At 37.8% G+C, this 27,235-nt stretch overlaps 1 protein-coding gene and 1 non-coding gene across 4 annotated transcripts in view; both read right to left on the reverse strand.

Moving 5' to 3' along the window:
• Ap1g1 (adaptor related protein complex 1 subunit gamma 1) overlaps positions 1-27,235 on the reverse strand; it is an 82,076-nt gene that overhangs the window by 5,293 nt on the left and 49,548 nt on the right. For 2 of the 3 annotated variants that reach the window (XM_013115652.3, XM_005073031.4), the window contains exons 7-23: positions 26,541-26,549; positions 24,405-24,500; positions 23,899-23,979; positions 23,611-23,709; positions 18,360-18,415; positions 17,432-17,545; positions 13,174-13,314; positions 11,943-11,997; positions 10,036-10,158; positions 8,889-8,978; positions 8,183-8,310; positions 6,362-6,466; positions 5,375-5,516; positions 5,056-5,182; positions 2,909-3,016; positions 2,640-2,800; positions 42-140 (exon numbers count right to left, since the gene is read on the reverse strand). In XM_013115652.3, the coding sequence (XP_012971106.1) occupies positions 42-140; positions 2,640-2,800; positions 2,909-3,016; positions 5,056-5,182; positions 5,375-5,516; positions 6,362-6,466; positions 8,183-8,310; positions 8,889-8,978; positions 10,036-10,158; positions 11,943-11,997; positions 13,174-13,314; positions 17,432-17,545; positions 18,360-18,415; positions 23,611-23,709; positions 23,899-23,979; positions 24,405-24,500; positions 26,541-26,549 (1,734 nt within the window). The remainder of the gene's footprint in view (positions 1-41; positions 141-2,639; positions 2,801-2,908; positions 3,017-5,055; positions 5,183-5,374; positions 5,517-6,361; positions 6,467-8,182; positions 8,311-8,888; positions 8,979-10,035; positions 10,159-11,942; positions 11,998-13,173; positions 13,315-17,431; positions 17,546-18,359; positions 18,416-23,610; positions 23,710-23,898; positions 23,980-24,404; positions 24,501-26,540; positions 26,550-27,235) is intronic. The other variant, XM_005073032.4, reaches the window with a different exon arrangement.
• LOC121136674 lies at positions 17,044-17,129 on the reverse strand. The gene has a single exon (XR_005873730.1). It is a non-coding gene; the product is annotated as a small nucleolar RNA SNORD71 (small nucleolar RNA).

A 27,235-nucleotide genomic window follows, 5' to 3' on the forward strand; every position in this document is an offset into this window, starting at 1 on the left:
GTTTACACCTTATGGAGACCTGCTCCAAATATGTTACTTACCTTCTGTGGGTTCAGAACCTTAATGACTTGCGTGATGGTCCCTGTATTAAATGCTGGGACAACGCTGCTGCTAGGAGACAGAAGCTGCAGCTGGAATGTCTACAGAGGAACAAAGGGCATTCTTCAGAAAAAGCAGCAGGGTTAGGACAGAGATGTCAGCAAGTCAGAAGTTAAACACAAAGAGGACGGGTCAAGTCCCAGGTTCCCCTAAATTTTGTTCAGTGCTTGTTTTTCAGATATCAACCTTAATATATAGGTGGAAAGTCACTCAATGAATTTGTAAAATTCCACAATTAAGTGTCCGGCTGTGAAAACTGAAAAGATGCCACTTCCATTTCTAGTAGAAGTGAGTTCTAGACTATCACTTTTCAAAAGGTAACCAATTCTTGCTCTGGAAACTATGCTGAGTAGTAACTGATCAACTATGCAAGTAAAGATTGTGTGCTGTGGCCTGAAACAAAGCCAAAAGAACCTAAAGGAAAAGCTTTCCAAGCATAATAAACCAAAATACTAGGCACTAACTATAGGCTTTTTGCTTCTGTGTAATCTGATGACCAGACTTCAGAGACTTTTATTTACTAAAGCCTGCATAAAGTGGATTATGCTAAGGTCTGTCCCTACAAGAGAAGAAAGGCTTGAAAAAGCCAGTTGTCAATACATGAGTGGAACATTCAGGATTGCACCAGCAGGGACACACAGCCCTAACAGAAAAAGTACATGCAGAACCAGCCCAAACAGCAAAAGACCAAGATAAGCCAAATATCATAATTTGTTGAGTGTGGATAAGTTTTTATGTGTTTACAGAGATGAAACAAGCAAGCAGCTAGGTAAACCATATTGTATGTACTTAGTAGTTATAAAAAGCCTTTCCTGAGAGACAGCGAAGTTTTTGTTTTGTTTGTGGTGAGACATATATTAGAAAAAGAAATAGTCAAGTTCCAAGTACAGGCTTATTATCTTAGTTCTCACTTATAATTACATTGTCAAAATGAATTATGTAAGCCAAAAATGCTGTTACTATTATATTTCATTACATTTACAATACTATCAATTGTGATCCAAATAGTCATTGTATAAAGCACTGAAAAATAAACAAAGCTGTCCATTAAACCATGACAAGAAGGCAGGTTTGCTTTCCTATGGCATGGGAGGAGGTAATCAAACTTAGAACCATGTGCATATAACTCTAAAATTTTTCAGTATTCAAAAACAAATATTCCTTAAATTACAATTAATTATTTTAAAATAGACCAATTCACAAAACAGTCATTGTATGAATAGTTTACTGGAGGTTGATGAGGGAGGAATATTTCATGAATTTTTTTTCTGAGGCTGGAGGGACAGCTCTGTGTGTGAAAGCACTTGTTACCAACTCTGATGACTGGAGTTCAATCCCTAGAAGCCCCGTGGTAGAAACAGAGAACCACCTCCTGAAAGTTGTCCTCCAACATAACTATGTTGGAATTATCCATACATATAACTATGACACATGTGCATCCACATACAAAATAAATAAATGTAACTTTAAAAAGTTTTAAATACCTATATATAAAGCTTAAATATTTTCTTTTATTATTTATTTTTGTTTTATGTGCATTGGTGTTTTGCCATAGATGTCAGGTCCCCTAGAACTGGAATTACAGACAGTTGTGAGCTGCCATATGGGTGATGGGATTTGAACCTGGGTCCTCTGGAAAGCAGACAGTGCTCTTAACCACTGAGCCATCTCTCCAGCCCCCAGTTTAAATTTTTTTAATTCTAATCTAGTGACTAGCTACCAAATAGTCCTTTATTGTAATTAACATTTTAACTCTATGGCATATTTTGAGATTTTTAGATCTTTAGTACTACATTACTAACCCTATGGTCAATACTCTAAGCATTAACTTCCCACCTTATAAAATTCAGTTCTCATAATCCTAGTTTTTGGTTTACTTATTTAAAAAATAAAGTCTTACTATGCATGTAGCATTGGCTGGTCTAAAATTCACTACTTAGGTAAGGCTGGCATTGAACTTATGGGAATCCTCCTGCCTCTGCCTCCCAATTGCTGACATTACAAGCATGTGTCACTATACCCAGATGAATTTTCTTTCATTATCCTAGCATAAAGAATATTTGTTATGAAGGCCAGAGAGATGGCTCAGCAATTAAAAGCAATTGCTGCTTTTCCAGAGGATCCAAATTCAATTCCCAGCACCTACATCAGGTAGTTCTTAACAATCTGTAACTCCAGCTCCAGGGAATAAGACACCCTTGTCTGACCTCATTGCAGGGACACACGGACACATACAGGGACAGGGACAGGGACAGGGACAGGGACGGACGGACGGACGGACACACACACACACACACCATACATTTACAGAGATCCACCTAAATACATATAAGATACAAAAATTTTAAAGAGTACACATAACAAAGTAAAAGTATTCACAAGAATGGCAGGCTTTCATGAACTGCATTGATTTTGTAACACTGCTGAGTTAAGTTAAATCTGAAAATTTAATCTCTATTAAATATATTCTTCACCAAATACACAAAACAAAGCTAGCTAATTTTTAATAAAAGAAAATGGCAGAGAAGACACTGTAGTACCTTTGGTACTGCAGCCTGGAAAACAAAGTCTGTCATGTCTAGCTCTGTGCTGTTGGAGGCCTGTATCGTTATCACTGTTACACTGGGGTTGGTGTTTGACCGTTCAAAGGTGAATTCTATCTTCAAGCCATTCTTACTGTATGCTGTAATGGAGGGGATGCCTGGGAAAATACAGGAAGATCGGTCAGCTAACAACAGAAGAATTAGCACTCCCTTTGCTCAATAACCACCACTAGGTGCTAAAGTGAGGATGGGAATGGTAACTGTACCTGGAGTGATGTCATTGAAGAGAGGCTGTGACGAAAGCCCATCCAACAAGAAGGGAGGCTGGGAAATCTGTGGCACTGAGGCAGGGGTAGGAGCGGCAGCTGGAGCACCTAAAACAGATTTCAAGAGAAAGTCAATCTCAGGGAAACACTGCAGTTACTGCAAATTCAAGTTGAAGAAAGGATTCCAAACCAGTATACAAAAAAACACAGATCAAACAGGAAGAACCAGCAATTCAAATATTTTTAACATCTGTTCATCAAAAATTACCAAGAAAAAAAGAGACCATAAGCAAGGGAAAATGTCTATTATAATAACAAATGGTAAGCAAGTTATAAATATCTCAATGAGAAAGAGAACCCAAATAGAGAGTGGTAAGATATGTAACAAGCAACTTATAGAAAAGAATCTAAATGACAAGGGTATCCTTTGTTTTTCTTTATTTCTAAAGAGGGAATCTTAAAGGAGGCTCAATCCCACCATATAATAAGGCTGAAGCCGCTTGCTTGCTTGCTTGCATTAAGACAAAGTCTTGGTGCTGGGCAGTGGTGGTGACCACCTTTAACCCCAGCACTTGGGAGGCAAAGGCAGGCAGATCTCTGAGTTCAATGCCAGCCCAGGACAGGCTCTCAAACTACAGAGAAACCCTATCTTGAAAACCAAAAGACAAAGTCTCATCATGAAGCCTAGGCTAGTCTTGAACTCAAGATATAAATACTGGGATTATAGGCATGTACCACAATGCTCATCTAATACTGTGTATTTCTTGATAAAATATTAGACAAATGGTGAAAAAAATATAGTCATGCCAGGCACAGTGGTATAGGACTGTTATTCTATCACTCAGAAAGCTGAAGCAGGAAGAATCAAGTTAAAAGTTAGCTTGAGCTATATAGCAAGATCTCCAAATCACCCAACAACATAAAAGTTAAATTTTAAAATTGAGTTAAAATCATGAAACCTTGAACTAAGGTCGGTTTTCAGTTACCTAGTATAGTTTTGACATCTGCAGGTTTAAAATTATCTGTTTACTCCCTCCCCTCTCCCTTTCCATAGGCCCAGACTGTCCTCAAACTTACTATGTAACCAAAAATAACCCGAACTTCTGATTCTCATGCCTTCCCCTCCTTTACACTGGGATTACAGGTATATACTAACACACCAAGCTTATTCAGGGTTAGGGAAAAAACTAGAGTTTCATGAATGCTAAGTAGTCATTCTACCTACTAACTACAACAACAACCCTGAAACTAATTGTAAATGACTCTAAAGGCATAAAACAAGTTGCTTTTAAAAACTGTGTTAAGATAAAAATTATGAGCCAGGCATGCTAGCACATGCCTTTAATCCCAGCATTTGGGAGGCAGAAGCAAACAGATCTCTGTGAGTTGAAGAGCAGTCAGGTCTACAAAGCAAGTTCAAGGCCAGTCAGGGCTTCACAGTAATCCCTGTGAAGTAGTAATTCACACTACCCCCTAGGTCTCACAAAAAAACACCAGCAAACAAGATATATATGAGAGCTCTGGTTGCCTGCTGTGTTTAGGGAAATCATTTAGACCGGGGCAGGGAGCAGAGCTGCTCCATACTCTGAACCTCTGGCTGTTTACTTCTCAGGACAGACAAGCTTTCTTTCAGCCACACTTTGCATGATGATTAGGATAAAATTACACACCTCAGTGATACTCTTGGACACACCACTTGCAAATGGCTAGTGCATATGAGTAAGACAAGAAAGGTCATGGGCACTTTTTTCTTTGGTCGCTTTAATAAAAGAAGGAAGGGAGGATGGTATGTAGTAAGTTAACCCATCACCACAAATGCCCACAGCTGTTGAAAACCATGAGCAAAAAGACATCTGGAGAAGGCTTTGAGGCACCAACTAAAAGCAGAATTGGCTGGAAATACATTCTTTTCTATTCTATCTTAAATACTAGAAACAACCCATTCTTCCAAAATTAAGTTAGCCTAAGAAATTTCTCGGGATGACCCTCAGATCACCAGCATGGCAGCTTACACTCCAGATGTTGCCAGTTCTACCCTTACTTATCAGGGACTCTTCTAGCTGACTCCTCTAAAAAGTGCTTTCAGGATCATTCCTCCAAGATCTCTACTGCTATCCAAACAGTAGATAATTCCAATCTGATCTCACCTGTTAGGGTGATGTCTCCCAGCAAGTCAAGAAGTTCTCCACCAGCAGAAGCTGGTTTGCTGGTGGGTACAGTTGGAATAACAGGTGTAATGTCATTTCCTCCCAACAAATCCAATAAATCATTGGCCTAAATAAGGAAATAACACCTTCATTCATAAATTTATCTAAAGTGTATTTAACACAAAAGTTTTTTCCCATACTTAACCATTAAGAAAGACAATTATCAAGCAATCGAAAAATACTAAAGGATATCAGCTAAAAAATAAGCTGCAGTGACTAAAACATAACCAGGAGCCCAAGACAAGCAAGTAACAACTACCTGGCTGGCGGGCTGTGGCCCAGAGGGTGGTGGTTTGGTTTCTAGTGGAGCTGGTTCTGTCTCTCCGTTTGTCTGCACAATCTCAGAAGGGCCATTTGTAGTCACCTTTTCCATGACAGGCATTCTTTCAAGTAGGGCAGACCTAGAAGAATCTGAAGTGGTTACATTCTAGGCAGTTAACCTAGACTCCCTGCACAAAACAATCATCATTAGTGACTAAATTTTGAAACTAAGCAGGGAGAAGCACCTCACCTCCCCACCCAACACACACTAAAGTAAACAATGGATTACAAGAATATATACATGACCTAAATTCTTAACTGGATTAAGAACAGGCAAGAAACCTTGAATAAACAAAAAGTCCCAAATCCCCAAACCTGTTATTCAGTATCTGAGACTAGGATGAAGGAAGGTAAATCAACAGGTATTAGCAGACTTCAGCCATGAGCTGGTTATTATATAACAGAAGGGGGGTGGGGGAGAGACCAAAAACAAAAGCACCAAATGTTTAAAGTAATGGGATTTGAATAAAATTATTTCTCTTAAAAAAATAACTGCCTTTTAACCAATAAAATGTAAAATGATATGATACAAACTTTATATGGAAGGGACCATGATATGAAAAATACACAACAATTTTTTTATATATTTATTTTGAGACAGGGTCTTACCATATAATTCTGGCTGACCTGGATCTCACTGTGTAGACCAGGTCAGTCTTGAACTCAGAGAACCACCTGCCTCTGCCTCCCAGTGTTGAGATGGAAGGTAGGCCACCCACACCATATCCCGCTCAATACATTTATTTCTTTGGAGGTCAAGCAGAAGAGAAAAATGGACAAAACAGAAGCAGCCAAGCAATGAGAACTAAGGAGGGTTACAAACTCAGTGAATGCCACACAAGCAATGTGTCTCCTTCACAGGCTACAAGGACAAGTTACTAAGAGTGTTAAAAAGTACATAATCCGCTTGGTTTACTGTGCTCACCTCATATGGTCATATTTCTTAAAAAGTGCATTGTATTCTACTGCCCTCTGCTGGAGCTCCACATCGATGCTGCTTCCATAGATAGAAACCACTTTCTTAATTCGGCTGTAGAGATAAAATGATAAATGAAACCAACATTCAAAACACAAAGTTCATAATGAAGCAGAGAAAATGTTAAAAACAGAATTTCCTGGTTAAATTTTTCAATTATCTATGTTTATTCCACATTGTTTCAAATACAGAATGCCATTGCCTTATCTCTATTCATTTACCATTATACTATTCTAACTGTAATGATAGATTTCTAAGTATTTATTCCACCTTCTTAAACTTGCTAGAGGTTTGGGAACACAGCTTAGTGGTACAGCCCTTGGTTTGTGAGGCCCTAAGTTCAATGCCCAGCAGTGAAGAAGAAAAAATAACCTTGCAAAACAAAAGAAACCATCATTTTCCCACAAAAGGAATTTGTACTGATTGTCTTTCTTAGTAACTTTTTTTAAAATAAGGTTTTAGTATCAGCATGCTTGCCATAAATCCTTACAATCAGCAATTTAAATACTAAAAAATGTACACTTTTCATGAAGCCTTACATTGAAATTGAAATAGAAAGTCCAGGAAAACTAACTTTGTCTGTAAAATTGACTTAGTCAAAATAGCACCAAGTAAAACTTAAAAGATTTAAATATACATACACACACAAAACATGCTTTTACTCCTACACTGGTATTTCAGAATATAATAAACCAAAGCAGGCATACTGGTACATGCCTTTAATCCCAGTACCTGGGAGGCAAAGGCAGGCAGATCTCTGAGTCTCATGCCAGCCATAGTTACCTGGTACAAAATCTTGTCTCCAAAAAACAAAAACAAAAAAAAATAGTAATAATAAAAATAAACCAATAATTTAAGGGCAAATGTTAGAAACTGGAATATAAAAATGCAATTTTAGCTACAAAATGATCCACAGTAGGGTGAGACAATAACAGAACAAATACAAATGAAATAAGGATTAACTACGAACTGATCATTCTGAGACTGTAGTCCTAAATAAATGAGATTCATTTTATTATTGTCTCTACTTTTCTTCTTTTTCTAAGGTCTATTTTTATTTTATGTGTATGAATTCCTTGTCTGCATGTGTGTCAGTTAACCATGTATTTGCAGTGCCTGCAGAAGCTAGAGGAGAGTGTTGGACCCCTGGAACTGAAGCTCCAGGTAGCTGTTAACTACCAAGTAGGTGCTGGGAATCGAACTTGGGTCCTTTGCAAGAGCAGCAAGTGCTCTTAACTGCTGAGCTCAGCTCCATTTTTGTCTATTCTTGAAATTTTCCATGATAAACTTTTAAATTTCCCAGACAGAGTCTCATGTAATCTGGGTCTGCCTAAAATTAGCTATATAGTCAAGGATGACCATAAACACCTGATCTAGACCCTGTTTATGCAGTGCTTGGGATCAACCCCAGGTCTTACGTTAGAAAAATGAATATTCTACCAAATGAGTGAAAGACCAAGGGGCTGGGTGGATAAAGTGATTCTAGTGCAAGCATGAAGACCTGAGGTTGATGCCTAGCTCCCATGAATGCAAAGTGTGGTGGCACACATCTGCCATCCTCGTGCTACTGAGGTGGACCTGGGAGACAGATTCTTGAAGCGCTCTGGCCAACTTGTCAAATAAGTCAGCTTCTGGCTAAGTAAAAGACCCTATCTCAAAACTTAAGATGGCAAATGGTAGTAGACGACATTCAACCTCTGGCCTCCATAAGTACACACACAAATGAAGTTAGAGAGCAACCCTTTCACTCTGCTTGTCCTCAATACTCACTTTACAGTACAGGTGAATCGAGTGGAAAGCTTCATAATGGCAGTGAGAGCATAACCTCGAGTCACAGAGGTGGACATATTAGAGATCAGGATACTTTCTAAAATATCCAGCACTTCATCTTCAGTTACCTGGAGAGGAAAAAGAAGATGCAACATGTAGCAAACTGCAAAGCACGGAAATGAGATGAGCTAGCGGGTGCTGCCTCCCCTACAGCCTTTGCTAAGCTATTCCACTGGACAGAGCAGGTTTTAAATGACCACTGGAAATTAAGACAAATGGAAAAGAAACATACAAGATACAAAGAGTTCAGGGCTATTGTCAAAATGTTCTCAAAAGTCAACCTTTCGATGAGCATTTGGAAACAGGAACATGTGCCTCATAACTGCCCAAGTGAAACCAGAGCTCCATTTGCTATGGAAAAGAGTGAGACATGAGTGGTCATGTTTTTGTGTTGGGTACTGGAGACTGAACTTGGCACTAATATAGCATTCAATTATCCAACTACACCCCCAGTCCAACTGAAATGAATTTAAATCCACACAATAATCCAAAAAGTTGCATCTTCCAAGTGCCATATATCTAAACAGTCTTGATACTGCTTCTGTAAAAAGCTTTCAAGGAATCAATTCCAACTCTCCATTAAACATTACTCCATTATCAAAAACACAATCTCGTTCCCTCCTTAGCCAAAAGTAACAAGAGATACCTGAATAGGCTCTTCCTCTTCACACTGGCCAGACACAAGAAGATCGCCATATTCACCTATACACCACGCGGCCACTTGTACCAAGGGTTGCTGCCAAAAGAAAGTGAAGGCCTTCAATCTCCCCCAAAATGCTTTGTTGTATGTGTGTCTCTGTATGTGTATGCATTTATACATGTACAGGTACATGTGTGTATTTATGTACACACTGGTTTAAGTGTTTATGCACACATACATGGGAAAGTGCATGTGGAGGCCAGAAGAAAACCTCTACTGTTTCTCAGATGCTGTCCAATTTTTTTCTAATGTGTATATGCATGTGAACACATATGTGGGTGTATGCGCATATCTGTACATGTGTGAGTAGAGACCTGAGGTTGACATTTCATTTCCACCTTATTCATTGAGGCAGGGTCTTTCTACTGAACATAGAGCTCACAAATATGGTTACTAGGCTTGTTTTAACTGTTCTCAGGCTGTTGGAACCTTCTGAGCACTAGAATTACAAGAGAACAAGCACATCCAACACTTTTCTTCTGTTGGTTATGATGACCCCATCTATACCACTTTTATGTCTTTCATACTGGTTCTAGTGATGCTAGCTACAGCTTTCAGGATTTCTGCTTATATAGTCAGTCTTAAACACTTAATGTCAGGCACAGTTTTTGTTTATTTCTAAGACAGGATCTCTCCCTGGCATGAACCTTACCAAGAAGGCTAAGTTGGCTGACCAGCAAGCTCTAGGGATTCACCTGTCTCCTCCTGACCATCACTAGGATTATACAAGCCTGTGCCACCACATTTTCCTTTAAAAAGGAAAAAAGGGTACAAAGGTGGGAGACAGGGGATATAACCTTTATAATTCAGCACCCAGGAAGCAGAAACAGGTGGATCTCTACAAATTTGGGCATGGCCTGGTCTACAAAGTGAATTCCATGGTGAGTTACAGGCTATCCAGGGATATACAGTGAGACCTTGTCTCAAAAAAGTAATAAATAATAATAATAATAATAATAATAATAATAATAAAAATAAACCAATTATATGTCATCAAATTAGAAAGTTCAAAACAGATTACATGTGGAGCGTTAATGGCATAAGAAGAAAAAAAGAGTATTTTTTTCCATGAAGGACAGAATGAAGTACTTACTTGAGAATAATCACCAAGAATTGCCTTGTACAAGCGCTGGACCGTGTATGCATGCATCTCCACACTATTGGTTATTAACTGAATCAAGTTGGGGACTGCATCATCCCGAACATAACTTCCTGCCTAAAAGGAAACAGGAACAGTTATCCTAGAATACACAAGCAGTGTTGGCAAATACAGGTAAACAGTTTTGCCAATTGTTGGTTTTGGAAAAGCCCACAAAAAAATAAACATGATTATAACTGCTAGGTTTATAAACACCTCAAGCTTCAAAGTCTGACTGAAATATTTTAAGGCTTTTAATTCTACTAAAGTCTAACAAGTAATTGCCAGTCAAAATCAAAATACAAAGTTTCAAATTCCTGAGGATAACTCTTTTTCTACTTAGGTAAAACCCTAAAATCTCAAAGCTTTAAAAGGTGCATCCTTTGGGAACTTAATCACCCCTGTGTTTTCCACAACTCCCCCACACTGTTAAAACCCCACGAGCAAGGGCAGCTCTCAGTCTGGGGAACACAAGAAGAGCACCTGTGCACACCACAAGAGTCAAATTAACTTTGTTCTGTTTGGTGTTTTGTTTTCAGTGTTGGGGCAAATGTAGGGCTAATTACACCCTAGCATAACATATGAACTTTTCAAAAATGTTTATTTAAAGTATCACACTGTTATTTAAAAAACTGGTGCTTACTAACACGATCAACAATACAGTCCTAAGGATGGAAGGATTCCATGCACTGACGGACTGATTTTGGCGTGGCACCTGGAATTGATAGGCAAGCACTCTACCAAAAGCCCAAAAAAAAAAAATAAAATAAAAAAAAAAAATAAAAAGAAAAAAAAAAAAAAGAGTCGCCATGGTACCTCTTTACAATAGAAACCCTAAGACACTTGTTTGCTTTTTGTTTGGTTTGTGTTGTTGTTGTTTTTTTTTTTGGGGGGGTGGCTCTGGTTTTTCAAGACAGGGTTTCTCTGTATAGCTTTGATCGTCCTGAAACTTACTCTGTAGACCAGGTTGGTTGAACTCACAGAGAGCCACCTGCCCTCTGCCTCCTGAGTGCTGGGATTCAAGGTGTACACCATGACCACCCAAAACAAGTTTTAAGCCTTTTGATGGGTGAGGTTCACTAACTAAGCTATGTTTCCTAGGCCAGAGACAGGGAAGGAGTCTGGGACAGGGCATGAATGACACCAATACCTTAACATCAATACCCTGTCTGCAATGTCCCAATAGAGTGCCTGTCAGTATCTGTGAGAGAGGGGGAGCTGCTACAAGATTCTAACATTAGATTCTTAAGGAATAAAGAAGAAAAATCATAGTCATCATAAGAGAATACAAGTCAGCTAGAAAAGCAGGAAGTACAAGCATTTCAAAAGATTTTCCTCCAAGAGCTCTAATTTCTCTTTCTTTAGGATCTCACCAAAAAATGAGTATTCTAATTACCATGATTTTTGCTAAAATATACTTATTTCACATTATCAATCACATTTATCAACTTTAAGTCTTCTATGAAATTAACAAATCAGCAAAACAGAAACTAGCACATCCCATAAAATTCCCTACAAAAAAATATATCCTTCTACTGCTGTTCTGTTTGTCTAATGGCAGGGTCTTACACTCTAGTCTAAGCCATACTGACCCTCACTTTGTAGCCCAGGCTGAATAGAACTCACAGCAGTCTTTTTCCTTAAACCTCTTAAGTGCTAAGATTACAGTCATAAGTCACTATGTCCTATGACAAGAGTATAATTTCTAAACGCCAAACTCTTTCCTCCCAAGTTGGTTTTCATCAGAGTTTTATCAAAGCAAAACCAGAACAATCTCTTCCAGTTGAATACAATCTCCATGACAACAGGGTCTCATTTCTAAGTAAATTCAATATATGATCTGACTTTAAAAAGTTACATACCGTTGTCAGGACACGCATAATTGTATCTATATGCCACCGTTTGGAAGGTGCGTACCTGAGAAAATAAGGTGAAAAACACTGAAATTAATTAACTGCCCTACACCCAGTGACTTTCAAAACCTATTCTACATACAAACTTTTAAAAGTCTTCTAGTTAAATGATTCTATCTGGAGATGTTTCACCATTAAACCTAGCAGAGACCATCATTAATTTCAATGAACAATCGAATATAGTCAAACTCAACATTTCCTATAATATTACAATAGGAATAGCTAAACTGAAAAGATGGGACTTTGTCCCAGTTTCTCAGAAGGCAAATCATATTGTCAGGGGAAAAAAAAGGAAAACAAATAACGAGGGCTGGGAAGACAGCTCAGTGGTTAAAACAGTTGCTTTAGAAATCTAAGAAGAAGAGTTAGGTCTCCAGAACTCACATAAATACAATATAATGGGTGTGGCAGCCTCAGGGAATATCCAGAGTAAGCTGGCTTGAGAGACTTAGCTACATCAGGGAGCTCTGGGTTTGACTGAGAGACTGTCCATCAATGAGTAAGTTGGAAGAGCACCTGAGGATGATCCCAAACATCAACCTTGGACCCCCATATGCACGTGCCCACACACATGCAAACATGCATACTGCATGCATATCACAGATAGGAAAAGGGGTTCTTTAAATACAAGTAAGACCAAAACTAAGACCGAGCTCCTTTAAATTCAGAGTGACAAATTCAGGAATGAGATAAAGAACAGCAACAGTACTACAACTGAGAAGAACTCTGCACTTCAGGTTTTACACATAACTTTAATTCAGATGCTCTCTTGCGTTTTCATAATAGATGTGTGGTTAAAAAATGGATATAGAGTCGGGCGGTGGTGGCGCATGCCTTTAATCCCAGCACTCGGGAGGCAGAGGCAGAAGGATCTCTGTGAGTTCGAAACCAGCCTGGTCTACAAGAGCTAGTTCCAGGACAGCCTCCAGAACCACAGAGAAACCCTGCCTCGAAAAGCCAAAAAAATAAAGGATATAGAAAGAAGCAAAGATCACAAAAGTAGAATTTTGTTTAGTCTCAATGTATTTCAATATTGGCTATAATCACATATAATTCAGAGCGAGAAATAAACGCTACATGCCTTAAACACATCTATAATATATCTTGGCCCAATGTTTTAAAGATGTTCTTAGGAAGTTCCAAACACCTTCTACCAATGAAAATAAAAATTAAATCTTACTTTTCTGCAGCAAGGAAGATTCCAGATGCACAATCTGCTTTAAATTCTGGTTCACATGAATCCAGAAAATAAAGTAATTCCTTCATCATGCCTCGGATATTATTCCCATTTACCAGGGCAAAACTCAATTCCATTGCACGTCTTGCAGAGAGGGAAAAAACATATTTATGTAACAAATACCAAGTATGTTCACTATACACGAAAAGCACTGGCAATGCATATGTACAATCTTGTTATTTCAATCTTTACAAGCCAAATAAGCATGAAAATGTATTCACAGGTTAGTTCTGATAGTGAAGTACTAACCCAACACTTTTCTCTAGAAATCTGGAGAGAACCTAGGTGTGGTACTACATGCCTACAAGCCTAGCTCTTGGGAGGTAGAGACAGTAGTAACACAGCAGGTCAATGACATTATCAGCTACAAAGATACAAAAAGGTCAGCCTAGCCATTGCAGGTGGCCCATGCGCTTAATCCCCAGACTCAGGAAGCAGGGGTAGACAGATGTCTGTAAATTCAAGGTCAGTCTGGCCTACAGAGCTAATTCTAGGACAGCTAGGGCTATACAAAGAAACCTAGTTTGGAAAACAAAGAAATAAACCAAACAAACAAAAAAGGTCAGCCTGAGCGGATGGATGGATGGATGGATGGATGGATGGATGGATGGATGGATGGATGGATGGATGGATAGATAGATGGATAGAATAATAAACAATACCAATAAAAACTTAGGAAAAGTCTAATAACTGTAGCTCATCAGTCTAGTGTATAGGGCTGAAATACATTTTTCAAATATATTTGAAATTTTAAGACTTCAGACTCTCAAAAAGACAGGCAAAACATTATTACTTAGTAATGCCTCAGAATTGTTTCTTTAAAAACAAAACGTTTACCATATTCTATTTGTACTCCACTTCTATGTAAATATAACTATACTTAATGAAACAATAGCATAGGACTAGGGATATAGCCTAATTGTCAGAGTACCCGCCTGTCATGTTCAAAGTTCTAGGTTCCATTGTCAGCACCACAGAAACTGAATCAAGTGGCTCATGCCTATACTCCCAGCATTAAGAAGATAGGGGATAAGAAATTCAAGATCATTTTTACCTACATAGTAAGTTCAAGACCAGGCTGGGCTACAATAGACCCTGCCTCAAACAAACAAACAAACAAGTAAATAAATGAATAAATGCAGGGGGAGTCATGCCTCATTAAAAGTAATAAAAATAAAGCTTAAAATACACTGGTTATGGAGCTAGAAAGATGGTTCAGTCATTAAGAACTCAGGTCCTCAGGTAGCTCACAACTACCTCTAACACCAACTCCAGGAAAATCCAATGCCTCTAGTTTCTGAGGGTACCTGTTCTTACATGCACATGTCCCCACAAAGACACTCATGAATTATATCTAATTTAAAAAGACAGAAGAGCCTGGCAGTGGTGATGCATGCTTTTAACCCCAGCCAGCACTCGGGAGGCAGAGGCAGGAGGATCTCTGAGTTCAAGGTCAGCCTGGTCTACAGAGCAAGTTCAGGACAGCCAGGGATACAGACCCTTTCTTCAAACAAGAGGAAGGGGAAGGAGAGGGAGGGAGGGAGGGAGGGAGGGAGGGAGGGAGGGAGGGAGGGAGGGAGGGAGGGAGGGAGGGAGGGAGGGAGGGAGGGAGGGAGGGAGGAAATTGCATGCCTTTGATTCCAACACTCAGGTGGCAGGAGCAGGCAGATCTCTACTTCAAGGCCAGCCTGGTCTATATAGTGAGTTCCAGGAAGTCAGAGCTACACAGTAAGACCCTATCACAAAAGAATTTTTTTAATTGGTAAAAAAAAGAAAAATTTCATGGGAGAATATAGAAACCAAGCATGGTGGTTCATGCCTATAATTCCAGCACTTGAGAGACAGAGGGCAGGAAGGGCATCACAAGTTAAAGGACAACCTGGTCTACATAATGAGTTCCACACCAGTCAGGACTACATAGAGAGATACAATCCCCAAAACACAAACAGGACACGAATAAACATGCTAATGTGGTAGAAAGCGCAGAAGGCCTCAACCCAAAACAATGGACTAAAGAATACTGAGAGCAGGGAAAAATAGTCTTCCCTAGGGAAAAGCATGCCAACTGTTTATCTAATACCAAATGGTCAGCCCTGAAAACGTACATAACAAGTAACATTGTATAGACTGAGCAGGTTATACTTATATATTTAGGAATGGATGTATACATTCACCCACACACACAAACACACAACCCAAATTAAAGAGAAGAAGGTCACAAATTTGAATGAGAGCATATACATACAAGCAATATTATACAGACTGAGCGGGTTATATGTATATATTTGTATATATGTATATGTATATATGTGTGTGGGTGTGTATACATACATGAACACATACACATATGTGACAATAATTAAAGATAATTATTTAAATGAAAGCCACATATTTAAATGAGAGCAAGGGGTAAACATAGGAGAGGTTGAGGGAGAAAAAGGAAGAGGGAAATGAAGCAATAATAATATCAAAAATTAAAAAATATTTTTAAAAAAGCATGAAAATCATTATAGTAAAAACAAACTGGCTGGGCAGCAGTAGCTAACACCTTTAATCCCAGCACTCGGGAGGCAGAAGCAAGCAAATCTCAGTGAGTTCCAGGCCAGTCTGGTCTACAAAGTAAGTTCCAGGACAGACAGTTATTACCTAGAAAAGTCTTATCTAAAAAAACTAAAGGCAAACAAACAAAAAACCCAAACTGAACAAAAAATTGACCATAAAAAGAAAACCATAAGAAAAATGAAAGTTCTTATAGGTGCCTATCAAGTTTGATAATAAAAATCCGTATAAATCTTTTCATATTTGGTCAAAATTTAAATATTGTTCATGGCAAAAATGATGGCACATGCTTGTAATCTCAGCACTTAAGAGTTGGAGACAGTAGAAGTAGGAGTTGAAGGTCAACCTCAGCTATTTGATACCTGTCTCTGAGGAAAAAAATACCAGACATATGATGCCTATTAAAACTAGCAATTAAGTTAAGTACATTATTCCACATTAACTAATATATGGCAGTAGCAATTCAACTCTCAAAGATATAATCATTCCCATAAAATGACAAGGTAGCTTTTATATATGAATTCAGTTAGTCTTGTATAAGCCTCTGAAGTGGGTGGCCCTCTACCTGCAATTTACACAGGAGGCAAAAATGCACTGAAAGGGTAGGAAAAAATCTAGTCTTTCAAGTGTAGAGTTGTAATGAGAAACAAATCTGGCTGAGTCTCAGCTCCTATTGCTGTATCTTCTGTCAAACACGGATTTCATTTTTAATCAAAGCCCTAACCTATAGGAAAACAACAAAAGTAAGAGTATGAAAGTTGACTTCTATTTCCAGATTTGCCCCTTTCAAGGGCTAAAGTTTAGGGTTAGGTCATCTGATCCCTTGGTGATTATATTTTAACAAAGTCTATTAGTATCAGACATAAAAAGTACTGCCTTTTATTGGCTTGTTGTAATAAACTGAAATGTCATGAAACCCTTTACAAAGCTCAACTAAAAGCAGGTGTTACTAAGTCTGGGTCTTACCTGTAAACTGTTCATGCACTTAGCATTTGTTGTGTATAAACAAATGTTTGTTTACTGAATAACTTCAGTAACTACTTTTAAATCTCCCTTGTTTTGGATGTGAACACATACCAAAAGTTCATTAAAGCTAACTATAAATCCCACAGTTCTCTGAGAACCAGCAGATTCCACTGAACAAAGACATTTGTGTCTTTTGAGAATGTCAACTGCCTAATGGTTGTTTCCAGATGTACTATTCTAAGAAATCCACTTGCCTCCAGGATACTGGGAGATGGAGTACTGTGAAAATGTGTGCTGTCAGCAATTTGAGTTTCAGCACAGTGGTAGGACACTTAGCCGATGGATCACTCCTTCTTTTCATCCTCCAGCACACATAACACAGCACCTCTACTAAGTAAAGTTTGGCCCAATGTATGTATAATAATTATTTTACCTAAGAACTAAGAGCATGTTTGGTGCACACTTCAGAATTTCCCATGGGTCTCTTTAACTGGTTTAAACTTCTCTTGTCAATCCTTTATTTAAAAAAAAAAAAAGGGGGGGGGCTCATTTCTGAGCACAGTGACTACCTAAATGTCTAGCTCTCAAAACTAATACAAAGTATCAAATTGGTGGAGAACAAAGACTTGTCAAAAAAAAGTCTGTTCCACTCACCAGCACTGGAGAATCTCCTTACCTTTTTATTGAGACATCCAGATCTTTTAAACAATCCACAATCGTGCTTCTATGCCTCTGTACAGCATTATGATCTGTCTGAACAGTCTTCAACAAAGACGTCAGAGCAACATATCTATAGGGGAAAAAGTTTCACAATAACCAAGTTAAAATGTAAAAAGTTTTCCCTCTGCCTAAATAACAACAAAGATGTCTAATAGATAAGGAAATGCATGCATCTTCAAATGTTTCAAGGAAAACACAGAACTAGTAAACATGAAGTAACATCTTTAAAAGAATAAGTGCAGAATCTACAGTAGTAACAAGTTAGAGAGGCTTTGAAATTAGCCTTGCTTTCACAATAATATCCATTTAGTAACTGACTCAACTCTTTCTAAATCTTCCAAAGCAAAAAACCAGTAAGTATATATGCTTTTTCACACTGCCTTACCCACAAAGTACAAGAGGAAATTATTTTAATTTTTATCATTTGAATGTGTTCTGCTCTTTTTTCATACCAGTACCAAAACTGCTTTTATTTAAAAAAAAAAAAAAAAACTTGGCACACCTTTAAACTGAACACTTTGCAGACAGAGAAAGGTAGGTATCCAGGCCAGCCTGGTCTACACAGAGAAACCTTGTCTCAACTCCTCTCAAAACTAAATTTGAGTTTAAGATCCAAAGCCATGAAATTGAGTAATTCCTACAAAGACTCTGTGGTCCAGAAAATCTAAAATGCTTATCATTTGGCCCTTTGTAGGATGTTTGTTCTTGACTTATAAGTTGAAGTAAAACTTAAGTGGAAAGGAAATCCCCAAATTCTTAACAAAATTCTGATTTCAAATTCTAGATCATATAATTCATGGTATACATAAAATCTTGAGCAAAGTCACTCTGTAAAATACTAATTTTTGTAATATAGAAGACATGGGAATTTTCAGTGGACTTACCTAATATTTTTGTCATTGTTCAATAAGAATCGACCAAGAATATTTATGGCTAGAACCTAAAGAGAAATAACATAGTTTTTTTTTTGTTTTTGTTTTTTAATCTAGAAAATTTACATACTTATATTGTTTTCTAACTCTAAGGAATCAATTTCCAGCCTCTGGGTAGAAGCTGCTTAAAGATGGCAGCTAGCTAGCTATAGACTACTAGCAAAACAAAAAAAGTGTCTAAAAACAAATTCTTAAAATCATATTCTATTTCAGGGGCCAGAAAGATGGGTCAACAGATGAAGGTGCCTGTGTCACCTAGCCTGATGATCTCATTTCAAGTCCCAGATCACATGGGCTGGAAGGACAGAACGCATTCAGTCCCTTAAGTTGTCCTCTGACCTCCATGTGTGCACAATAGTGAACATGTGATACACATGTGATACACATGTCCACATACAAAATAAATTCTTTTTGAAAACAACATTCCGTTTCAGCAGTAATTACTGAAATTACTAAAAGCCATAATGATAATTTATTCTATTTACAGAATGCTTCCCAATTCTAGAAAGATAGTAAAGTCAACTGAGACCTTGAAACTAAAAGACAAATACATACTTGAGTAGTTTAACCTTAGAAATTTTTCTGACAAATACAACTGTACAAACATATACACAAAATATCCTGGAGCAGTATCAACAAAGCAAGTGATAGGAGACATCATAGATACTCATTGGTAACAAATCTGCTAGATATATTACTGGCATGTACAATGGAGTCCTATGCAGGCATTTTAAGAAAGCCATCTGACACATGGTAAAACTTTTGACATTATGCTAAATAAAGACTCAAAAAAGGGATAAATGCTATATGTTTGCATTCATACGAGATAATATGATATTGTGAAATATATATACTCTGTCATTGTCCCCATTTCCTGGCATACAGCTCCTATCTCATTTAAGCTTTTATTTAAAAAAAATTTTAATGTGTCTGTGTGCATGAGTATACATGTGCACACACTCAAAGGTAGCCTCAGAGGCCAAAAGAGAGCAGTGGATCCCCTGGAGGAAAAGTTACAATGAACTGCCTAAAGTGGATGCTAAGAACTGAACTCTAGCCCTATGGAAGAAAAGCAGTCATTCATAACCAGTGAGCCATCTCCATCCCCTCATTTAGATGCTATGAGGTCACTCTTGATGGACCCCTGCACAGTCTCATATGGGGCTAGTTTGTCATAGGAAGCAACCATGTTATTGGATGGGTTGTAGCTTTCAGCCCATTTCTAAGATCTGGGAAAGGAAAAGTGCAGAAGGTTATAATCACCACCAATGGCCAATGATTTAATCAATCATGCCTACATAATGAGGTCTCCATTAATAAATAAATAAACAAACAAACAAACAAATAGGAGCTGGAGAGATGGCTCTGGTTAAGAGCACTTGCTACTCTTCCAGAGGTCCTGAGTTCAATTCCCAGCAACCACATAGTGGCTCACAACCATTCATAATGAGCTTGGGTACCTTCTTTTGGTGTGTGTATACATAATAAATAAAGAAATCTTAAAAAAAAAAAAGAGAAAGAAAAAAAGTTCCTAGGAGCTTCTGACTAGCTAAACACATGGGGTTTTCAGAAGGATGGTACTTCATGGGAAGAATGTTTCTTACCCCTCCCCAAATGTTCTGCCTATATGTTTTGCCAATATAGATACTCTTCCATATTCTTTGAATATTCTTTACCATAAACAAGTACAATTAAGTGTTCCTCTTAATTTTATTAGCCACTCTAACAAATTAAGCTCATAGAGAGGGTTGTAGTAACCTAGAATTACAGCTGCAGGTTAAAAATACCAGTCAAATAACTAGCATCTGATGTGGGAGATAGTCCTATGGAACTAAGCCTTCAATCTGTGAGAACTGACACTTCTCCAAGGTATGGAATATTTAAACTGAATTACATTAGAGAAGCAAACTGGTGATCACTGAAAATACCACCCCCATATCTGGTGTTGTAAGTAAAGTACTGAATAAATAAGAACACAGATTAGATTAGAAAGGAAGAAGACAGAATACACACAGCCTTGAGCACACTAAGCAAACTCTCTACCACTGAGCTGCATCCCCAACACATTTTGTTGTTGCTGTTTTTCTGTATCTTTGGAGATTGAAGAGAATCCATAAACAGAACAAAATGGTGGTTTTTAAGAAATAATTTTCCAAAATAAATCCTTCTTTTCTTTTCTTTTTTAAAATAATTTATTTATTGTATATACAGTATTCTGTCTGCATGTACACCTGCAGGCCAGCAAAGGACACCAGGTCTCATTATAGATGGCCGTCAGCCACCATGTGGTTGCTGGGAATTGAACTCAGGACCTCTGGAAGAGCAGTCAGTGCTCTTAACCTCTGAGCCCTCTCTCCAGCCCCCCCTTCTTTTCTTTAAAAAAAAAAAAAAAAGGTGAGGAAAGAGGGTCTGGAAAAATGGTGCAGTAGTTAAGAGCACTGGGTGCGATTCAAGAGGACTTGGATTCAAATGTGAGAACCCAGTGGTAGCTCACAAGCATCTGCAAATCAAGTGCCAGGCATTTGATACCCTTTCCATGGGCACCAGATACACATGTGGTATACCAACATATTTGCAGTAAAAACAACCATGCACATAAAAACATTTTAAATGACATTTTAATAAAAAAAAAAGTTAGGGGGTAAGGAATAGGAAAATTTGGGAAGACAAACTCTGGACAAGGATGGGCAATACTGGCTACTAAGCAATGTAAATGCACTAAATTCATTATTATACATCGTTAAATGACACAAGTGGTAAATTTTGTTATATATATTCTACCACAACTGGAAACACACACACACACACACAGACAAATGGTTTTAATGTATGAATAAAAAAAGTAGCAGCTGGGCGATGGTGGTGCTCACCTTCAATCCCAGAACTAGGAAGACAGGCAGACCTCTGTGAGTTTGAGGCCAGCCTGGTCTACAGAGCTAGTTCCAGGACAGGCTCCAAAGTTACAAAAAAACCCTGACTCAAAAAAACAAAACAAAAAAGTAGCTTCAAGATAACATTATCTAGGGCTGGAGAGATGGCTCAGCAGTTAAGAGCACTCACTAACTGCTCTTCCAGAAGGCCTAGGTTCAATTCTCAGCAACCGCATGGTGGCTCACAACCACCTATAATAAGATCTGGTGCCCAATTCTGGCCAGCCAGGGGCACATGCAGGCAGAACATCATACATAATAAATATATAAATCTTAAAAAAAAAAAAGAATAACATTATCTAACAGAGTAGAGAACAATATTTATGTTGCTACCTTTGCTTTAAAGGAGAGAAAAAGAACTTGATCCAAGTTGATTTGGTACATTATAAGATACCATAATATTATTCTTTAGCTGGTAAGAATGTTTCTTTAAAGACTTTAGATTAGCAATTCTATTACTAACAATTTACTGGACTGATGAACAAATTTATGGGGGAGAACTCCATAGAACTCTCATCAATTAATGAGAGGAAAATAGGAAACTAGCATTAGAATATCATCCTAGCAATTATTGTAGACAAGAACATCTGATGGATACCAAAAATCATGGGCAAAAGCATGTAAGTATACTTGCACAGGCTCAAAATTTTTAATTACAAAGAGTAAGACACTAACTTTAGAATACTAAAGAAACAGCATATGGGGCTAGAGAAATGGCTCAGCAGTTAATAGTTTGCTGCTCTTGTAGAGTACCTAAGTTCAATTGCTAACACCCACATGACGGCTCACAATAATCCATAACTCCAGCTCCAGGTGATCTGATGCCCTCTTTCAAACTCTGTAGGAACCAGGCATGCATATGGGGCATATACATGCATGCAGGCAAAACTCCACTTAAAAATAAAATAATTTTTGATAGATAGCACTGGGGTGGAGGAGGCACATCCAGGTGGTATCATAGTGGTAAGAAAAATAGATGTGTGCCACTTTGTATGCTCAATTGCAAAGAACATATCAAGTCTGTGGAAATTTGCCATGAAAAGTATAACTTTAATCTATAAAATTATGAAAAAATATCAGACTAAATTGAGTTATTCTGCAGAACAACTGGTTAATACTTCTAAAGTGTCCAAACCACAAAAGACAAAGAGAGACTGAGAAACTAACAGACCAGGAGACTAAAAAAGGTGATTTAAATGTAACGTAGGCTCATGGATTGGATCCTGTAACAGAAACTAAGTACCACATGGAAACTTGGCAAAATCTGAAGTCTACAATTTACTTAATAGTAAAACATCAATGTTAATTTCTTGGTATTCATAAGATGTATAAATTTTCAAGGTATTATTAGGAAAAGTTAAATAAAAGGAATAGCTTAGCACATGTTGCTATTCTTCCAGAGGAATCCAGCATCCTCTTCTGGCTTCCACAGGCACTGCTCTTACCATGAGGACATGCACATGAAGATACACAATTAAATTTTTAAAAAAAACACATCTTTTTTAAAAATCTAAACTTATTTCAAAGTTACATAAAAGTAGAGAAAAGAGCTGGATATGGTAGACCACACCTCAGCACCAGAAGGCTAAGGCAGAAGAGAAGAATCAAGAAATTGAGGACAACCTATACTATACTATACAGAGGAGTTCCAGACCATCTCAGTCTATATTATACAGCAAGATGCTGTCTGACTACAGTCAAAGAATCACAGAAAGTGTTTTCCTCTAGAAGAAGACTTGACGGGCTATATGTGAAGCTGCAGAGTGAATATTTCCCTCTCTGTATACCTTTGGAACTGCCTGAGTCTCTTGCTCTACAGGTTTATTCCTTAAATAGGTTTACTCAAATACTGTTTAAATAATGAGGAATAGCCAGGCGTTGGTGGCGCACGCCTTTAATCCCAGCACTCGGGAGGCAGAGGCAGGGGGATCTCTGTAAGTTCAAGGCCAGGCTGGACCAACAGCCTCCAAAACAGAGAAACCCTGTCTCGTAAAACCCAAAAAAAAAAAAAAAAGAGGAATAATTCAGGTGTGGCTCTAATAAAAGTTTGTTCTGAAATGTTTCCTTAACAATAGCAATAGAGCTAACCCTACCTTTGTTTTCCAAGCTTTATTATTTTCATCAAGATTAAAGCATAAAAAACACAGCATTATGCATTGGTCCATCAGTCCTTCCTAAAGTTCCAAATGGAATCTGTTTCCAAAGAACTAAAGGTCAATTCAATCACTCGAATCAAAGTGTTCAGAAGGAAAAGAAGATTCAAAAAGACTTACTCGTAATCCACTCTCTGATTTAATATCCATGATAGTCAAAACCGTTTCATAAAGAATAGCATTTCCTACATTTTTACTAGTCTCTGTATTAGTGGCAACCTGAAAAGACAGAGGAGTACATAAGTGATAAAACAACACTTCCAAAAAGTATCTAGTGGCAACAAGACAATTGTGACTGCAGTCACTCAGCAAGGAAGAAAACGGAAACCTATTCACCCTAAAAATCTCAACATTCTACTCTCTGCCAGCTGAAAATGTAATAATATATTCCAAGTTGGATCAACTCACCTGTGCTAATATATCATTCATAGCTTCACTTGAATCATCATCATTTCGTCCTAAAATTCTTAATAACCGCAAAATTCGTACCTAACATGCAAAATACAAAAATATTAAGAAATTATGTCTGACACAAACAAATCCCTCTCGTATAAAATTCAAATAATTCAAATGAATGTTAGATCCCATCAGAAATAAGTCAGAATAATTTTAACACTTTGTAAAAGAATCCATGCACATTTCTACATTTAATTAAATTATAAAATAACCCACCTTGCATGGTTCCACATCCTTTAACCACTTAACTGACAATCAAGTACCTTAGTATCACATAAACTTTACATTTACACTGTCATTTTATTAATTATATGTAATTGATACTTGGTCCTGGTTCACTTATTAGTGAAATTATTGAATTACCAAATTTGTAGCCTATATAATCTTATGATAAGGAAACATATCTTCCAAAGCATTGCATTCAAATGACATTTATCCAAAATGTTTTTGAACCTCACCTGCAAAAAGGGGTCACTGATACCAGAAACATCATGTTCTGGGGAATATCCGGACATGATGAGGTTCTTTAGAATACGAACTAATTGGGGCACAAGCTGCAGAAAAGAAAGATGCATCAAAACAACAACAAAAAGTAAATATCTAAGACTATCTCTTCAATAACCAGATTCTTTGGTTTAGAAAAATGAAACAAGGGTCTGAGTCCAAGAAATTTCTTCTGCTACAAATAGAGTATTGTATTTGTATTGGTTGAAAAGTGTACTTAGGTGAAAACCTAACAAGTAATATGTACTTTATCAGAATGAAAACAAGCCAGATCTTTTTCCTCCAGAATTCTATTTGTAAAGACACTAGAAATCACAGTGGGTCAAGAGCCTATGGAAACCAAATAAAACAGGCCTATGGGGTATACTGCAGCTCTACTTTTGTAGAACTTGAAACTCTTAGGTAGCAAAAAAGTTCCATTTTATCCATTCTAACAAATTCAGATAAAGCAATGATCTTATTAAAATATAAAGCACACCACACCTCAAATGAAAAAAAAAAAGTATCTCCCCTGAAGACAGGTTTAGTTATGTATCCTTTCCCAAAAAGCAACAGGAAATAGCCATCAAATGAGCCAAATGGGAAATGAGAGATGAAGCAAGCACACCTAAGACCCCAGGCCTACTCTACTCACGTGATGGAACTAATGTCAGCACTCAATCATGCTTACCAAGGAGACTATACATTCCTTAAAGTCAAGAATTCCTTTGTCCTTCATTTACTAAGTCCATGTCAGAGAGGCAATTACTACTGTCAATCTATGCTTTCAAATATGAACACTCATTTCCTTTTTGTTAAACTCCTAATCCAAATGTCAGCCACAACTGAACTTTCCCAATCTCCAAATGAAAGCCCTAATTTACCTAACTAGTTGAACAGCTTTTATTACCTAAAACTAAATAAAGAAGAGTACAAACACTGCATCTTTCTGTAGAAAATTTGAACAGGCCCAGCTTTACTGCAACTCATAGCTTCTCCTCTTTGTTTTTATGCTGTTCCCTCTTTACTTCCCCACATCTAGAAAGGAACTGAGATTAAAATGAAATGCCAAGCTACACTCAGGGCATGCACCCAAAACACTCAAAACATTAAGGTCACTTATAAATGCAAGAGAACATAATGTTAACTTAAGTTAACCATATCCTTCAGAATTTAGTGACTCATTAAATTATCAAAACAAAACTTGAAGATGGACAACTCCAAGAAAAAGACAAGTCTAAGCTATGAAGATTTAAAATCTGTTGACTGTGGTTTGAAGATAAGCAGCTCACCTTTCATACACTCCACAGTCTTCATTTTGTGTACTACATATAACCCTAATCACTTCTTAAAATCTGGTTTAGTTCTTGGAGAAGTCCTTTTTCCTTGGGCTACTAAATTCAGAAATTGTTTTACTTGCTGCCAAGGCCAGCACATTGCATAAGACTGTCCTCGGACAGAAAGCACACGTCTAAGTATTTAGTATACAAGTTCTTGGAACCCAGCTTTATTTTTCAGACAAAAATGCAAGTTACTGAAACTGATGACAGGACAAATAACAGAAGGTGACAGAGGGAAAGCTGCAGCCATGAAAGTCAGTTGGTGCCAGGTACTCCACCTCTAAATCCTTTCAATATCCCAAAGCTTCTCAGATTAAGTCCCAGTAAGAGGGAAATAAAAACTTAAGTCTGAACTAAAAGCTCAAAAGTACATGGAGCTTTTTCAAATATGGGTTACCCACAGACGGCTCTAAACTATCTACTTTAAAAAGAAGCAGTGCTTTGTTTAAGGGCTCCCAACAGAGCCCAACAGGTGCAAGGCAGCTGCTCAAAGTCCCTCCCATGAAGATGAAGGTAAGATACAGGAGGAGGATTACAACTCAGGGAAGGCTGCAACTGAAATCCAAGGCTGACTTTGGAGTCAGGAGTTTAAGAGACAAGACAGAAACCGGACCAGGGAGTTAGCCAAAAGTGCTAGAACAAATAATTCACAGTATTAAGCACAGCTTCAGCATTAGTACTGTTTAAAAGCCACACTTGTGTATGGGTACACAAAAGCTACTAAAGACCTAAAGCCAGCATGCACCATCTAAAAAGAGGGTTAATTCTTACCTTTTCATTCTAACATACAGCAGGATTCCAAACAGACAACAGGAACAAAACATACAAAGCAAGCATTAGGGACAGATACGGGTCTCATACTATTTTACATTAATTTAATCAAGACATGAACATCTAAGGGAGAGTGAAGCAAAAAAAAAACAACAACAAAAAAAAAACCCTGTCATTAGAGCTAAAGTACTAAATGAGCTCTTTGTGGAGTGCTCAGCAACTCCTTCTCTAAAGGAATCAACACATGTAACTATACAAAGAACAGTATCCTTCTCACTAAGTAAAGGGAGAAATAAAACTGCCTACTTTAAAATGCTATGAAAAATGGGGAAAGGAAGCCGGGTGGCAGTGGTACATGCCTTTAATTCCAGCAATTGGGAGGCAGAAGCAGGGGAATCTCTGAGTTCAAGCCAGTCTGGTCTATTGATAGAGCAAGTTCCAGGACAGCCAAGGCTACACATAGAAACTGGTGGGGGGGGAGGTAGGGAGCCTTAAAAAAAAAAGTAGGGCTATCCCACGAATCAATGACCTCAGTTGAACACTGTAACAAAGTAATAAAAGTGAAAATTCTGTTTGCTGCTTTCCACCTTAAGAAAGAAACATTACCTGTCTTTTAAAAAAATCCTATTTGTAATTTGACCTCAGGTTACATTTCCTGGCTCACTGTGAAAGCAACAGATAAAACACGTGAGCAG

The sequence above is a fragment of the Mesocricetus auratus genome, unplaced genomic scaffold (assembly GCF_017639785.1).
Source record: "Mesocricetus auratus isolate SY011 unplaced genomic scaffold, BCM_Maur_2.0 Super-Scaffold_6723, whole genome shotgun sequence".
In the NCBI taxonomy this organism is placed as follows: domain Eukaryota; kingdom Metazoa; phylum Chordata; class Mammalia; order Rodentia; family Cricetidae; genus Mesocricetus; species Mesocricetus auratus.